The sequence below is a fragment of the Sinohyriopsis cumingii genome, chromosome 3 (assembly GCF_028554795.1).
Source record: "Sinohyriopsis cumingii isolate HCF-2022 chromosome 3, ASM2855479v2, whole genome shotgun sequence".
Classification (NCBI taxonomy): Eukaryota; Metazoa; Mollusca; class Bivalvia; order Unionida; family Unionidae; genus Sinohyriopsis; species Sinohyriopsis cumingii.
This window is the reverse complement of record NC_142963.1, coordinates 2,013,924-2,029,833: the sequence shown is the minus strand read 5'-3', so window position 1 is coordinate 2,029,833 and position 15,910 is coordinate 2,013,924. Positions and strand designations below refer to the sequence as shown.

Here is a 15,910-nt window from a genome sequence, read left to right as displayed (position 1 = left end):
CGTTTATTTATGACCTTAAATTATTGTGGAATAATTGCATGGATGGTTTTTAATTTCACATGATCTTAGATTAAATTTATAGATATGACCAACTTATTTCATAACACTCCAGCGGTAAAAGTAAAAAGAGTTCCGTAGAGGTACACACTGAGTACAAAAATGATGGTTTATATCTTTCCGCTCTGGTTCAATTTACAATTCTACAAGCGGAACGGTTTTAACTCAGTTGATAGAGTGTCGGACTCGTGATCCAAGGGTCGCGGATTCATTAATCACTCAGGTCAGCACGAGTCGGCCGCTTCTGTGTGTCCTTGGAAAAGGCACTTAGCTTCCGTTTCTTTGACATGATATAGCCAATAAATAAGTTTTAATTGCCGTTAAAACCACCAACACCATGCTAAAACAAATCTTCTTCAATGACATGTTCTGGTGTTAAAAAGTGGACAGTAGCATAAACAACACGTACATTTCTACTTGTTTCTCATCTATGCATAGAGTTTTCCTCAGTCTAATGATATTTTATTTGCCTTATTTATGTACGCTGGTATATTCAGAAAAAATAAAAACAGCAACTGCCTCAGCAACAAAATCATACAAACAACTGTATAAACGAATAACTCATATACTGTAAATCAAAACAAATATAGTAGATCAATAGTATCTTGCAGCCGCAAATATCGTGTGAAGATATTTTGTTTTGGTTTAACTAAGTCATTTATATGTAAGTGTATATAAAAACTAATCATACTTTGGCATGTGCAGTATCGTTTTACGAAGTACAATACAGTGCTTTTATTGCTTTGCAGTTCTTGTTTCAATACTACCTACATTTCTTGGTAAACCGGGGGTAAATAAGAGCATTAGATAAGGTGCTATTTATGACACCGCCTAAAAAATTGTAAATATATGGTGTTGTGTGCATTTCTGTACATGTCAGATATCATAATCCATTTGTTGAGGAAAAACAAGCTAGGTGTTACATGAATATAATTTACACTGGTAAGTTTATATTATTTTTTATGTGAAATTCCTAAATATAAATTTTGTTTGTCTACACTTTTTTCATTTTCTCACGAAATTTGATTGGGAACTGGTTTACTGGTATGTTATGGGATTATTCATTATTTCTTCTCCTATACGAATTTTTACCTCTAGTATCTTTCCAGATACAAACAAACTAATGTCAAATGTGATGAAATGATGCATAGGTCAAAAAGCCAGCTAACTGTAGTTCATACCAGCAACTGGCATTTTGTACTTAGTGTGTTTCCTGTTTGTCCATTTATATTGAGGGAAAATCAGTTTATAATCGTTATTCTCATTACTAATCGTTATTTAGAAAATAAAAATGTCAATATTTGTAACAGTTCTATTTTTGGGGAAATAGTTTCTGTAGAATAATTTTGCTGTACATTCTGTCCGGGCCAGATTGACAAGTATACATTAAATTGACGTATGGTTTAGACTCGCCATATACTGTTGACTGCTAGGGATGGAATTCGCGTTGCTTGGAGCATGAATTTGATTTTAAGTAGGACACTCGCGCGGTTTACAGTTAAGAGCTACATAGAGTTCAAGGATAATGCAAGGTTAAAAGTGATAAATGTCAAGGATGAACCATTGAACATTTTTAAGAAGTTGGGGGCCATTTGAAAAAAGGGTCATAAAATCTTTTCAGAATAGTTATTAATAAAGGCGGAATAGAGAGGGTTATTCTAACTTCGCTGGGAGTGATAACAAGTTTTGGTGGTTAGAATAGTAATCCTGACTGGCGGAGCTAAACGAGAGAGTGCGTATTCCCAGACTGAATTGAGGCTTTTAAAGTGATCCCCTCACGATGTGAGTCAGTCCGAGTTTTCCTGCCGAGGGGTAAAGTCTGAGGGACTCCGAAAAAAAGTAATAAGTAATTTCTCTCGTTAAACAAATCGTCCAAGCGACATGGGGACTGGTTTGGAAGACCCGTAGCCAGAGAAGAGACAGTTTTGATTCTCTGAGGATAAGCGAGCGACGGCTCGATTAAAGCAGAAGGTTAGTCTCAATTACATACGATGTGTTCATTGATGTAAGTTTGTGATTGTTTTTTAATTTATTCATTTTAAATTCATATTTAAATATTTCCTTGAGTTTAATATAATTGTGCATGTTATGTTTCATAAATTATAAGAATGTCATAGAATATTTCTGACATTAACGAGGTCAGATTTAGTTGCTTCGTATGTAACAGAAATCATGTAGTGTAAGATTTCATGCATTTCTTCTGACACAAATTGTGAAAAGTAAATTAGCTGTCTTAAATTCTTGGCATCCGTCCGTCTACGGGAGACGATGGCGTAGCTTAAAAAGTAAGCTTTTGTTTATCCTTCTTTCTAGCTCTCTTTTCAGCTTGTTTTAGCTTTCTCTCTTCCTCTGCGTTTTGAACTCCCTGCCTGACAGCTAGACGCCAGCTGGAACGGTTGTTTGCACAGCTCTCCCAGTCGTTGGCATTGATGTTTGCCATCTTCATATCCTTTTTGCAAACATCTTTGTAGCGCAGATGTGGTCGTTCAGTTGGCCGTGCACCTTCTGCTAACTCCCCATATAACAGGTCCTTGGGAATGCGGCCTGGGTCCATTCTCTTGACATGGCCAAGCCAGCGAAGGCTCCTCTTGCTGAGAATGGAGAACATGCTGTTCATGTTGGCGCGTTCTAGAACCTCTGTGGTGGGTACTTTGTCCTGCCACTGGATGTGCAGAATGCGCCGCAGACATCTCAGGTGGAAGCTGTTGAGTTTTCTCTCGTGTCTTGCATAGGTGGTCCACTTTTCACTGCTGTAGAGAAGTGAGCTGAGCACGCAGGCTTGGTAGACACGCAGTTTGGTCTTCTCGGTGAGGCTGGGGTTGTTCCAGACTCTCTGGTTAAGTCTGGCCATCACTGCTGCTTCCTTGGCAATCCTGCCGTTCACCTCAGAATCAATGGAGTGTGAGCTGGAGATGTTAATTTGTATCATTAATGCTGACAATTGCTTTTTCTTATGTCTGGAAATGTATGTCAATGAATCGCTAATTAGCAAAGTAACTTAAGTTAGGATAAGGAGTAAGCTCATTAATTCGTGTGTAATTAAGTTTTAAATTCTCCTGAACCCAGAAGCAGGGAGTGTACCGACTAGAACAACTCAGCTGGTAATGCATTTCCACCGCGGGTAATTTATAGCCACAGCGGGGTGTGATGGTTTATCTAAAGAGGTTTAATTACGTCATGGTCTCAGGTGGAATGCGTGACAGAAATTGACAAATAATAGGGTTATAAGTTCATATATGGGGCGAAATGACCATAGCTACTTCTGTTGAATTTCGAGAGATAAAATCTAAATCAGAAGAGTGGAAATATTGATTGATCCCAGAAGAAGAAAAAAAACTGACACTTATTTAGGCTGGGTACTATATTTTCTTTTGAAGGAAAGAAAATAGCTCCATACCGGTATTGCACAGTGGGAAAACAGCAGAGGCTGCAACCAAGAGGTTGAGGACCCGAAGAAGAGAGAGTGAGAGAGAGAGAGAAATACGGAAAAGCCGACTTACCTATCCCCAGCGGTGATTTGGAAAAGATCGGAATCACCAGGTAATTCTGTCATGCCGGCAATCCGAGTTCGATCAGTCAGTCGACGATATGATGAACTTTGTTCTATCAGGAGAGGAGAACTTCTAATTGAATTTCGCATAATTTTGTAACTCTATTTCTGAGAGGAAGTGAATCATTCAAATGTCATGCTCAATTTCATTTTGTTTATATAACTGATTGGAGGCTCGTGTTATTCTGTTCTATACCTCTGTTCAGATCTTTGTAAATCCATCCATTAATTTCATATTTATTTTGGGGCCCCGAGTGGCCGAGTGGTCTAAAGCGCTCTCCGTTACGGATCACTGCCATCTCACCGCTGTCTGCGTGGTTTCGAGTCTCGGATTCAGCTAATGTGGGTATGTGAGAAAGCTTGCCAGTAGCTTCTCGTGGGTCGGTGGTTCTTTCTGGGGTTTTCCCGGGTTCTTCCTCCACCATTAATACTGGCCGCCATGTATAGCCTATCGCGTGCTGAAAAATGGCGTTAAACCCTACAACAACAACAACAACAACGTATTTATTTTTGTTTTGTTTACTCGATCATAGGAATAACACCATGGTTGATCATTTCCTAGATAATGACAACCAAAAACTATGATAAGTGGGAAGACCACATCACCACCATCTCCTGACAATATTCAACCAACCAACAATATCGCTAACAATACATGATTTAAGGACCATAATATTCTACAATCCTAAAGTAGAACTAGTGATATCCTAAAGCGTCCGACTATTTAGCACCGGGATAGAGGATAAAAGTTCAACCCTTATTTATTTATTGTAATGAATTATTCTACTCCTCGAAAGGGATGACATATTTCTTATTACAATCCTCCCTTAAGTAGGCATAAGATGTCTTTGGAATGAAACCCTAGATCAAGCCTAAGGGGTCAAGTTGTGCCTCCAGGATCATATATTGGAAACAAACTATTGAGATGCCCTCCTTGTGACCATCAGATATACCTACTGGGCATTAAAATGCGAATATACACATGCAATTCAGTCTCCATATCTACTGCCAGGGACCCGGGGTCCATATCTTGATAAGTATTTTGAAATCCCTCTAGTTTCATAACGTGTTCGTCTTCCCGAAGAAACAGCCTGTCTTCTTTCAAACTTATTGTCAACGCTTGAAGATTATAGATAATTATTGTCGTTTAACAACAATGTATAAAGCATTGGGATAAGTAGATATCTTCCATATTCCATGAATTACATAGTATAATGTCAAGTTTTTATACACTTTACAATAATTTATCATCTGGGAGTATGCAATGTAAACGTGGGGCCCCGGGTAACCGAGTGATTTAAGACAGTCACCTTTACAGATCATTGACATTTAACCTCCCTCTGCGTGGGTCGAGTCTCAGGCTCAGTCAGCTTGGGTACGCAACAAAGCTTGCAAGTAGCTTCCCGTGGGTTGATGGGTTTATCCTCCACCAAACAGTCTAGCGCCATGTATAGCATATCATGTGATCAAAAATGGCGTTCAACTCAAAACAACAATATCAAAGTTTTATATTGATTTTTTTTAAAATATAAATTAAGCGTGATCATCTGTATTGTTGTAATATTTATGAAAACTTTTACCCGTTTCCATCTCTTGCTTCTCAAGAATGATGCCCCAGTTTTGTAATCATTTTATATTATGAACAACATAGAGTCTATTTTTAGAATCAACATTAATCTTTGGGAGGGGGGTGATTGTTGTTTTTTGTTTGGCTTTTTGGTTTGTTTAATTTTTTAAATTTGTATGTAAATAAAATAATGAAGTCAATATTCAACCAACCAACATTAGCAATAACAATACATTTGTTGTTGTTGTTGTTTTATATTACAGTTTTTATTTTAATGTGTGCTATTATCTGGCAACCCTATGTTAGCTGCAGAAAACAATACACACATATTTCTAGCTGGCCAAAATTATATTAGGATGACTCAGAGATTTAATTAATATACTGAACTTACAACCATTTGAACTGAACTTAATTAGTTGTTATGCTTTTTATGTGAGTGTGTGCATATTTTCTGTAAAACCATTGAGACCTGCATCGAGATCTTTCTTCCTTGTTGGGGAGACAGTGCTGATAAACTTATGCTTTCTTGTGAATCCCCAAATTCATATGTTTGTAATTGCACTTGACAGTGTTTTTTTCAAATAAATACGGTTTAAACTAAAATGAATTGACACTCTCTTTGTTTAGCTTTGCTTTCACTCAGATAGGACGGGTGTGATAAACATCAACTCAGAATACCTGGTGCGCTAGAGAGGTAAACCTAAGTAGTGAAGTGGGGCACCCTAGCCTCAATGGAAATTAGCATTACAGGACCCCTTGGGCAAACCTAGCCTCAATGAAATTTAACATGGGAAAAAATCATGGGCAAACCTCGCCTCAAGGGGAATTGAACATGGGAAAAATCATGGGCAACTCTAGCCTCAAGGGAAATTGAACATGGGGAAAAAATCATGGGCAACTCTAGCCTCAAGGGAAATTGAACATGGAAAAAAATATCTTGGGTCTGTTGAGCGACAAGGGAAAATGGAACACGGTCGGAACCCTATTTTAATAAGGTCCCGACCTGATGGGTCTATGGAAATGGAACATACGAAAATTGAAACAGGTAGGGGTCTCTATTTATTTTAAACAAAAAAAAAAAAAATAGGGTAGGCAATTGAAAGTCTATCTCTTTTCGAGAAATGTGGGTGGCCCTGAAAAGGGCCTTTGGGCTTATGTTAATATGCCCTTAACATAAACGGCATCTGCAACATCTTCTTCTTCTTAGGTTTCGTCGAATGGTAGGTCCATAAACTAAAACTCTTTTCAGGCATCCTTGCCTCTCCACGTAAATCCTACGTATCCATAGGCTCGTGTCGGTCCTATGGACAACTGCCCACTTGGATCGGACATACATGGGTATGTCCGTCCTGAACATCATCGTTGACACAAGCGTTGAAGAGTGCACATCGGTCCACATGTTGAGGCGCCGAGAACAGGTGAATCAATGCAGTGAACTGCGTTTATTTATAGGTAGAGGAAGGATTGAAACGGATTGAGTTTGTTGACCAATCCATACACGCGTTACAAAATTCAGTCAGCCCACGTCCAATCCGAAGAGAGCAGTCTGTGACGTCACGTGGTCTATATAGATTCGCTAGTGCCTGTGTGCAGTCAATTCATGCGGCAGTTATTCAACATGACGGAAACTCAGAAAACGATCAATTGGGGTGCACCGAAGGTGGAGACTACCAAAGGGAACCCGGACTTACTTTCAGAAGAGGTGAATTGGGATTTTGTGGATTTTCTTACCTCGCAAGAATTTGTTCCGGAACCTTCGTCTCTTTCTTCATTACCACACGTGGAGAATTTTAGACAGAGACAGAAAGAAGAATTGGAGAAATTTATACAACGACAAAAGGAAGCGGAACAAGCTTTTCTCCTACAGCAACAGCAGCAAGAAGAAGAGGTAAGAAAAAAACAAGAAGAAGAGGAAGTAGCAGCAAAGAAACAAGGGTGTGAAAATCAAACGGTCACGGTACTGTTAGACATTTTAGCGGAGTTAAGAAGTCTGAAACAAATGTATCAGACTTCTTTATCACGACCGAAGAGAATACGACCTTCCCGAGCTAAACACTCCAACCCTGTGACTAAGCCTATCGTGCCACCCTTAGTGATTTCAACCAAATCATCATCATCAACATTACGCAGTCCAGAAGTAGGCCTCGGCCGTGGCAAAGGCTTAAGACAGTTAAAGTTGATTGCTTAAACTCACCCCTACACCAAATAAAGGCCCTTTTCAGGGCCACCCACGTCTCTCGAATAGAGATAGACTTTCAATTGCCAATAACTCAAAAAAAAATTTTTTACCCCTATAGTACGTGTCTGTGTATGAGTGTGTGAGTGTACGTTCTTATTTTAAAATCAAAACTCAAAGACATTTACCTTTTTATACCTAATTTATTCTTTATAAATATTTACAATCCAATTCACAACTCACAACAAATCACTTTTAAAAGTTCATAGACTTCTTCTGTCTCATTGATCACTCTCTCTGTTTTTTGAATTTCTTCACCGTCACAATCTTTTCCTCCTCTTCCTCCTCACTTTCTTCCCTTCTTCTTTTCTTCTCCTGTTTCTTTTTCTTTGCCTCTTGTAAATAGAATTGTCTTCTTTCTTCCTCTTCTTCCGGTTTGAAATCCTCTGTTTGGATTGAGTTTAGCAGCCCTGCAGAATTGACCGATTCCAAAGTCATGGACAAGATTCAACACGTACAACAATCCAATGACCAGTTTGACATCACCGATGGAAAAGCCACACTGGATATGACCCACGTCTCTCCTCCTCAACGGAGTGGACGCAAAAAGATGTTATTGGTGGACGAGCTTCGCAGCACCAAAACAAGTCTCGTCCGAATTCACAATTCTCAAGACCAGATATGTTTAGCCAGGGTCATCGTGGTGGGACGAACCTATGTCAGCAAGAACGACACGGCAGAATGGAAAAGAGCCTGGAAAACTATTCGACAATCGGACCGAGCCAAACAACGAAACGAAGCAGAACTCCTGTTACAACAAGCCGGCTTGCCCAAAGACAAACCCTGTGGCATTCCTGAGATGCAAAAATTGCAAGATGCCCTAGCTCCACGCTACACCTTGAATGTGCACCCTCAAGAAATGCGTGGGCCTCTGTTGTTTCGAGGGAAAGACTTTAAGGATGGAAAATACATTCACGTCTATCATCACGATGACCATTTCGATAACATTACCACTATTACTGGATTCCTGGGATACAGATATTACTGTGAGAAATGTGACTATGGCTATAACAATCGAGAGCAACACAAACATTGTGGATCGAAATGCTCAGGAGTTTGGCCTCTCCACCCTGTCAGTGCGAAGGACGAGAACCAGTGCAATGTTTCACTTGTCCGCGCACGTTTGTCAGCCCTGCCTGTTACCAACAGAATTTGAAGACGCAAGGTTCACAGAAGAAATGCGCTTGTCAACTGCTGAGATTGTGCCCTACGTGTGGACAAGGCATATGTACCAATAATACCAAGGCAAACGTATGTCGAGGAAAGAAAAAATGTCACATTTGTCATCACATCGTGGATTTGGAACACCAATGCTACGTGCAAAAATACCAACCCCAATCAGAGAAAGAGGATGGACACAAGAAGAAAGGCAATTTCATCTTTTTCGATTTCGAATGCATGCAAGAGACTGGCATTCACATTCCTAATTTCTGCGTGTCTCATCGAGCGTGCGAGAAGTGCATTCAAGAACCTATCGTGAGTCATTGCCCTTACTGCAGTAAGATTCCTGGAGGGCGTGAAAAATCTTTCGGGGACCGAACACGCTAGCCGATTTCGCACAATGGGTCTTAGACCCCATCGACAAGACGTGGAGCCAAGAGGACATCGAACGTTACGGAGATTGTCATCGTCATGCCACGGTGATGGCTCACAATTTCTCCGGATACGATGGACAGTTTCTTCTCAGATACTATACGGAACAAGGCAACTAGCGTCCCAAAGTCACTTTGAACGGAGCCAAAATCATTTTCATGCAAGTGGGACAAGTACAGTTTAAAGATTCGATTAGTTACTTGGCAATGCCTTTGAGTCGAATGCCTAAAACGTTTGGAATGACAGAAATGGCTAAAGGGTACTTTCGTCACTTTTTCAATACGGAAGCCAATCAACATGCCGTTCTACCCCATTTGCCTGAGGCTCACTATTACGACCCTGACAACATGCGTACCGAACAACGAGAAGCTTTCTACGCTTGGTACCAGGCTCACGCCTCTGACCCTTTCGACTTTCAGAAAGAAATACTAAAGTATTGTCGTTCCGACGTGGACATTTTACGGCGTTGCTGTGGAAAATTTCGAGAACTGTTCATGGAACACGGCGGGGTCGATCCTTTGAAAGAAGTTTGCACCATTGCCAAAGCGTGTTCCTTAGTGTACCGGCAACGATTCATGCCTGAAAACACCGTGGCTGTCATCAGTCCTCAAACGGCCAACTATGTCAAACGTCAATACTCAGTCAAAGCCCTACGTTGGTTACATTACTTGTGCGACAAAGAAGACAAATGGATTCAGCATGCCCGCAACGGAGGGGGTGAAAAGACCATCGGAACGCATTCGGTCGATGGCTGAGACTTAGAAAACCCCAAGATCGTGTACGAGTTTAACGGTTGCTTGTTTCACGGATGTCCCGTCTGTTACCCTGATCGTAGCACTAAAAATCAGTTTTTACAACGAACCATGGAAGACGTCTACCAGGCCACTTGTCAGCGACGCCTAAAGTTAGAATAGGAAGGATACCAAGTGGTGGAACTGTGGGAACACGAGTACGATCACCGTTTAAAAACCGATCCCGAGTTTAAACGCCTCGTGGAAAGATACCAGTTCATGGACCCCCTGAACCCGAGGGATAGTTTGTACGGAGGAAGGACCAATGCCACCTGTTTCTGTACGAAGCTGACGAAGAGAAAGGAGAAGAAATCAAATATTTGAACGTGTGTTCGCTGTATCCTTACGTGTGCAAATATTGTCGCTTTCCTGCAGGGCACCCACAATTGTTCACCGAACACATTGACCTCATAAACATTCGACAATACGAAGGCTTGATCAAGTGCAAAGTTTTGCCTCCCACGGACTTGTACCATCCCGTCTTACCTCACCATTTCCAAGGCAAACTGATGTTTCCTTTGTGCCGTACTTGTGCTGAAACGTCCAACCAAGATCAACCTTGTCATCACACCCAGCAACAACGGGTCTTGACGGGGACGTGGGTCAGCGTGGAATTGTTCAAAGCTCTGGACATGGGATACCAACTGTTAGAAGTGTACGAAATTTGCCACTTTCCCAAGACAGAACAATACCACAAGGGTGACCCCACGCAGAAAGGTATTTTCGCAGACTACGTGGATGCCTTTTTGAAATTGAAGCAAGAAGCCAGTGGCTATCCGTCCTGGTGTCACACTCCCGAAGACCAAAAGACATTCAAAGAGAAATACTGGGCACAAGAAGGCATCTCTTTACATTACATCAAGAAAAACGAAGGCAGGCGATCGTTTGCCAAAGTGATGTTAAATTGCTTGTGGGGAAAAATGGCACAACGACCGTGTTTACCCAAGACGGAATATTTGACCGAACCTTCCCGCTATTTCCAGATGATTCACGACAGAACCAAATTCATGAAACACGTGGACGTCGTTCGCGAGAATTTGATCTTGGTCAATTACGAAGAAGATCTGGACTTTGTACAAGACGACCCCTTTGGAAATGTCATCATTGCGGCTTACGTGACAGCTCATGCTCGCTTAAAATTGTACGAAGCTTTAGAACTGTTAGGGGAACGTGTCCTGTACTTTGACACGGACAGATGCATTTACATCCATCACCCGAGTCAACAGCACCCTGACATCGAAGGAGACCGTTTAGGAGCCTGGACAGACGAGCATCCCGACGACAAGATTCTAAGTTTCGTCAGTGGTGGTCCAACAAATTACGGCTACGAATACCGGGACAAACAAGGAGAAGTGCACACGACGTGTAAAGTGAAAGGATTGACTCTGAATTATTGTACCAGTCGTGTGGTCAACTTTGGGGTATTGAAAGAAGCCTTGCAGTCTAGAGAAGATGAACACTTTAAAGTGACCACCTATCAACCGAACAAGATTGTACGTTTACCCACTCACCACATCGTCAGTCGGCCCTTGGAAAAAGTCTATCAAATCGTGTACCAGAAGCGAGTGCGACTTCCCAATCATTTTACCTTACCGTATGGACATGTCGGTATAAAACATTGGCTGTTAGAGGATAGCCACCAGAAGGATGACTTCACCACAGCAAGAATCGAGTGAGAACTCCAAGTTCAAACCCTACCATTTTCCGGTCTTCTTACCTGACTATTGTGATTGTGCCCGTCGATTAGACACGTTTCAAGCATGGCCTACGGATAGGGAAGGATTACCTTCTTCGCATGTTTTAGCTAGAACAGAATTTGTCTACTTGGGACCTGAGTCAGGATTGGGATACGAAGTACAGTGTTTCAGTTGTGGCCTAAAGTTACGAATGGATCTATGTATCTATAAAGATTCAGCTATTCTGGAACATACTCGATGGTCTCCGCAATGCCCTGACCTTTCTATGGCCTTTCCACCCATCACACTACGGTACAGTTATGATGGTACCTTAGAGACGGTACCTTCCAAAACTAGACACAAAAAAGGAACGATTTACAAGCTTGAGACTGCATTGCGACTAGTATAAAAAGGGGTTATGGTCAAGATCGATAGTTCATTATGACTACCAAGACCAAGCGAACAAGATGAATACTTTCAGAGAAACACAAAACAAGTTCAGAAAGGCACAATTCAAGTTTGGGGCCTCTGAAGTGGAATGCGATTGTGAGCCTTGCGATGGGAACGATGCTGTACGCTGTGACCTTAGCGATGCCGTAAAGCATCATGGGAACTTTGTTCTCACTACCCCATCATGGAAAGTGATGCTGTGCGTGTCAAACCTGAGGGATGCGAAAGCGATGTCATTCGTCCTCTTGGACACTTTACTGGGTTTCGTTTTAAAGGTGAATGTCCACCTTCACGTCTACCTCCCAACGGATGTCATCCATCCCTGAGCAAACTCCTGTCCATGTCACCCAACCCTCATCGAAACGAACCTGTGAAAGACGAATATTCGTTCCCTGTGCGTTTGTCGGAATGCTGCGACTTTGAAAAAGCGTCTTCAATCGTTCAAAGGAAAATGGCCTAAGTATCTGGGAGGACCGACCCCCGAAGAATTAGCCAGAGCCGGATTTTTCTACTTGGGCGAAGGGGATAAAGTTAGGTGCTTCAGTTGCGGTGTGTCACTTCACCACTGGGAACCGCAAGATTCCGCCTACCTAGAACATGCTCGTTGGTCACCGAATTGTCATTACTTACCCTTAGTGGGACCGAGACATCGACGGAACTTACCATGTCGTTGAAGAAGAAACCAGATTGGTTAGGAATCAAATGTTGGACATCACCGAGACCAGTATTTAAACTTCATTTTAAAAACGATATTGAATCATTACCTAAAGAACTGCAAGAGCAGATTTACAAGGGAGTTTGGCAGGGACTTGCCAGAGTGAAATCTCAATGGGTAACTGTAGAGCTTTTGTGTCGAGAAATTCATAAGAGGAAAGTGAAAAAAGTAAACCAGTGTGTTAGATTTCTTTGGGTCATGTGTGCATTCGTCCTATTATATTACTCTAGACCGTTTACATCAAAAGAGTTCAGTGAGATTCTTGGACGTTACCCTGAATGGCAGTGGTCAGAAATTACTCACTATGTGGATTCCTTTTCCTCTAGGAGAAGATTGTGAATTGTACGGACTGACCTATTCATGGATACTTTACAAGAGAACATTCGTGCTTTGCCTGTGGAGTTGAGAGAACGCATTTACCGAGAACTGATCGAAATACAAGTGAAACCCAAACGCAAAGTTATTCATCCGTTTTTAAATTATGCTCTGTTCCAAAGTATAAGAAGACTGATTATGAGTGGATATTACATCAGGCACAAAGGTAAACGAGGCTATTGGCCACCACCCAAGGATTCCAAAACCAGTGTATATACTTATGGATACTTTACAAGAGAAGATTTTGGGCTTGCCTGTGGAGTTGAGAGAACGCATTTACCGAGAGCTGGTCAAAATACAAGTCAAACGTAAAGAACAGTTGCATCCGTTACGTCACCGGTGTTTGAACCACTGGTACCTCAATGGTATAAAAGAACTTATTCGTCAGAAATTGTTTCAGTGGTCAGACCTTGTTCAACACTTTCAGTTAGTGAATGAACTAAATGTTCTTAATTTTGGTTACTTCGAGATTCACCTAGAGCAACGTATTGAGGAAGACGAGTTAAAGGATTACCAACATATTTTACGTGGAATTTGCTTAGCGGAAGACGAAACATCTAAACAATCTCTGAAGTGTAGCTTACAGTATGCAAGATTTAGATTCCCTACTGGAGAACGAAGATTTCTAGTTAGAAAGTACCTTTATTGCTTCCGAAATAAAGAGACTATAAAATCAGGAATCCATGCCACGGCTTATGTCACAAGTGATTGAACAGATTCCGTGGAAGAAACTCAATGACCATATTCAAACCGTTGATCATTACCATCAATTATTACAAGAACTGCATCCATTCAATTTGGGACGACGCATAGTGTGTGTCTTAGTGACCCGTTTTCTGGGATTTCGTTTATCAGCCGATTCCTTGTGGACTCTTTACGAACAGTACTTACCACCCAAATGTCCTTAAATGGTCACGAGAGACTCCTTTTGCTCAAAGCCTTATGTTTTCATCTGGATACTTCTCGACCTCTCCCTGAAAAAAGATTCGTCAACTTTTAGCTACCCAAGACGTGTATGACGATGTGTGTGTAGCTTGTGACTTGCACCCCCATTGGACAGATGTCCGTGACTGGAAAATGGGGGTTTTGAGGCTTGGACCCAAGAAGTGGCCCAGTATGCACGAGAGTTGTTCAAGGAAAAAAAGTTACTTTTCAACCTGTGTTAGTGACAGTGCCAGAAGAACCCGTCACCCAGGACAGGACTGTCGTGGACAGGCCTTAAAGACCCTTTCGGGAGAACACTTGTGTGACCTTACCCCGTATAGAACTGGTCAGAACTTTACCCAAAACATGTTGTACAGACACTTGTGTTTATTCCACGTTAATGGTTTTCATGTGCCTTTTATCCTTGTACTTAAGCCTTTGGCTTTTATGTATTTTTGTCTTTCGTGTTCATGTTTAAAACATTCAATAAACGTGTTCTGAAAAAGTATATAAACTCTTGTCTTGTCTGTTTTCGTGTCACAAGTGACTTTCCTAATACTATGGCTACCTCTGCTGTCTCTGCTCCCTCTTCCTCCACTGTCAAAGTCATCGACGAACACTTAGATCGTACCAGTTGGGAGGCTTTGTATCTTCGCCATCCCTTTAACATGCTCATTGCCGGACCTAGCGGTTCAGGCAAAACCGAATTCGTCAAACGTTTGATCGAACATAAACATCATTTGATCGATCGGCCACCTCAGCGGATCGTGTGGTGTTACAAAGAGTGGCAATCGGCGTACAGCCTCTTGCGAGAAAGTCAAGGCGATTCCATCGTGTTTGTGGAAGGCATTCCTAAAGAAGACGACCGAATCGTCTCTGACTCCCGTCAAACCCATTTGGTCATTTTCGATGACATGTTAGGAGAAGACGAAGAAGAAATTAAACTGTGGTTCACGCGCAAAGGGCATCACCGTAATGCCAGTGTCGTTTACATCACCCAAAATTTGTTTCAACAAAGTAAAGCCCATCGCACCATCAGTCTCAATGCGCATTACGTGGTCTTGTTTAAAAGCCCTCGAGATAAATCGCAAGTGCAAGTCTTAGCCAAACAGTTAGGAACGCCTTGGCTGACTCAGGCGTACGACGATGCCACTCAAACTCCACACGCCTATTTACTCGTCGATTTGAAACCTACGACCCCCGATGATTTGCGATTTCGTACATACTTGTTTCATCACTGGGGCCAAGACGGAGGGCCTGTCCTGTACACGTCTCCGTCCTCGACTTAACTTCACTCAACAAAAAAATCTATAAAAACCTCAAACACTTTTCGTCTGTCTCACACAGTTTGAACATGACGTCCCTTCAGTCGCATCTTCCCGTCAAATTGATTCGTGCCTTGTATAGCATCAGTCGAGAAAAAAATCCACAAATACGAGTTCGTGTCTTAGAAGCTAGTGTCAAAGAAGTCTTACGATGGTTCACGGTGACTGCACATTAATTACTGCAAGGGATAGTTCAGATTCCTCATCAAATCAAACGCTTTTTTGATCGAAACAAAGTCGTTTTGTCCCAACTGGCCGATCCTCGCATCGACACTCAAAGCAAAAAACAAATCATTTTGAAACCTGGAGGGAGAGGTATTGTAGGAGGGGTCATCATTCGCTCTCTCTTAAGATGGGATCCTAGTACTCCCAAACTTCTCCCCAAGAAAAAAGTCAAACGAAGCTCCAAGAAGAAGAAAAAGACCAGGTCCCCAAGGAGACTCGTGTCTGCAAGAACTTCTCCAGTGGCGGGACCCTCCTCTTGCCAGACACTACCCCGGAAAAAGAAAAGAAACCCCCAGAAAAAGAAACAGAGAACAAGTCCCTAGAAAAAGAAAAGCCCACAGAAGAAAACTAGTCGCAAGAGAGGAACTTCGACCAGGACGCAACCTTGCACTCGCAAACCACGACCAGCAACTTCGGTAACCGCGT

At 41.8% G+C, this 15,910-nt stretch overlaps 1 protein-coding gene across 4 annotated transcripts in view; it reads left to right on the top strand.

Moving 5' to 3' along the window:
- Nucleotides 1-878: 878 nt before the first annotated feature.
- Nucleotides 879-15,910, top strand: part of LOC149802342 (uncharacterized) — a 57,925-nt gene continuing 42,893 nt past the window's right edge. Inside the window, exons 1-2 of one of the 4 annotated variants that reach the window (XR_016420024.1) lie at nucleotides 892-999; nucleotides 3,435-3,597. Coding sequence is in view for 2 of the 4 variants with exons in the window: in XM_089951558.1 (XP_089807684.1) it covers nucleotides 10,304-11,470 (1,167 nt within the window). In the remaining 2 variants the exon portion in view is untranslated. Of the gene's footprint in view, nucleotides 1,000-1,019; nucleotides 2,029-3,434; nucleotides 14,544-15,910 lie in introns of those variants that run through there. The other 3 variants (XM_089951558.1, XM_089951559.1, XR_016420025.1) reach the window with 3 other exon arrangements.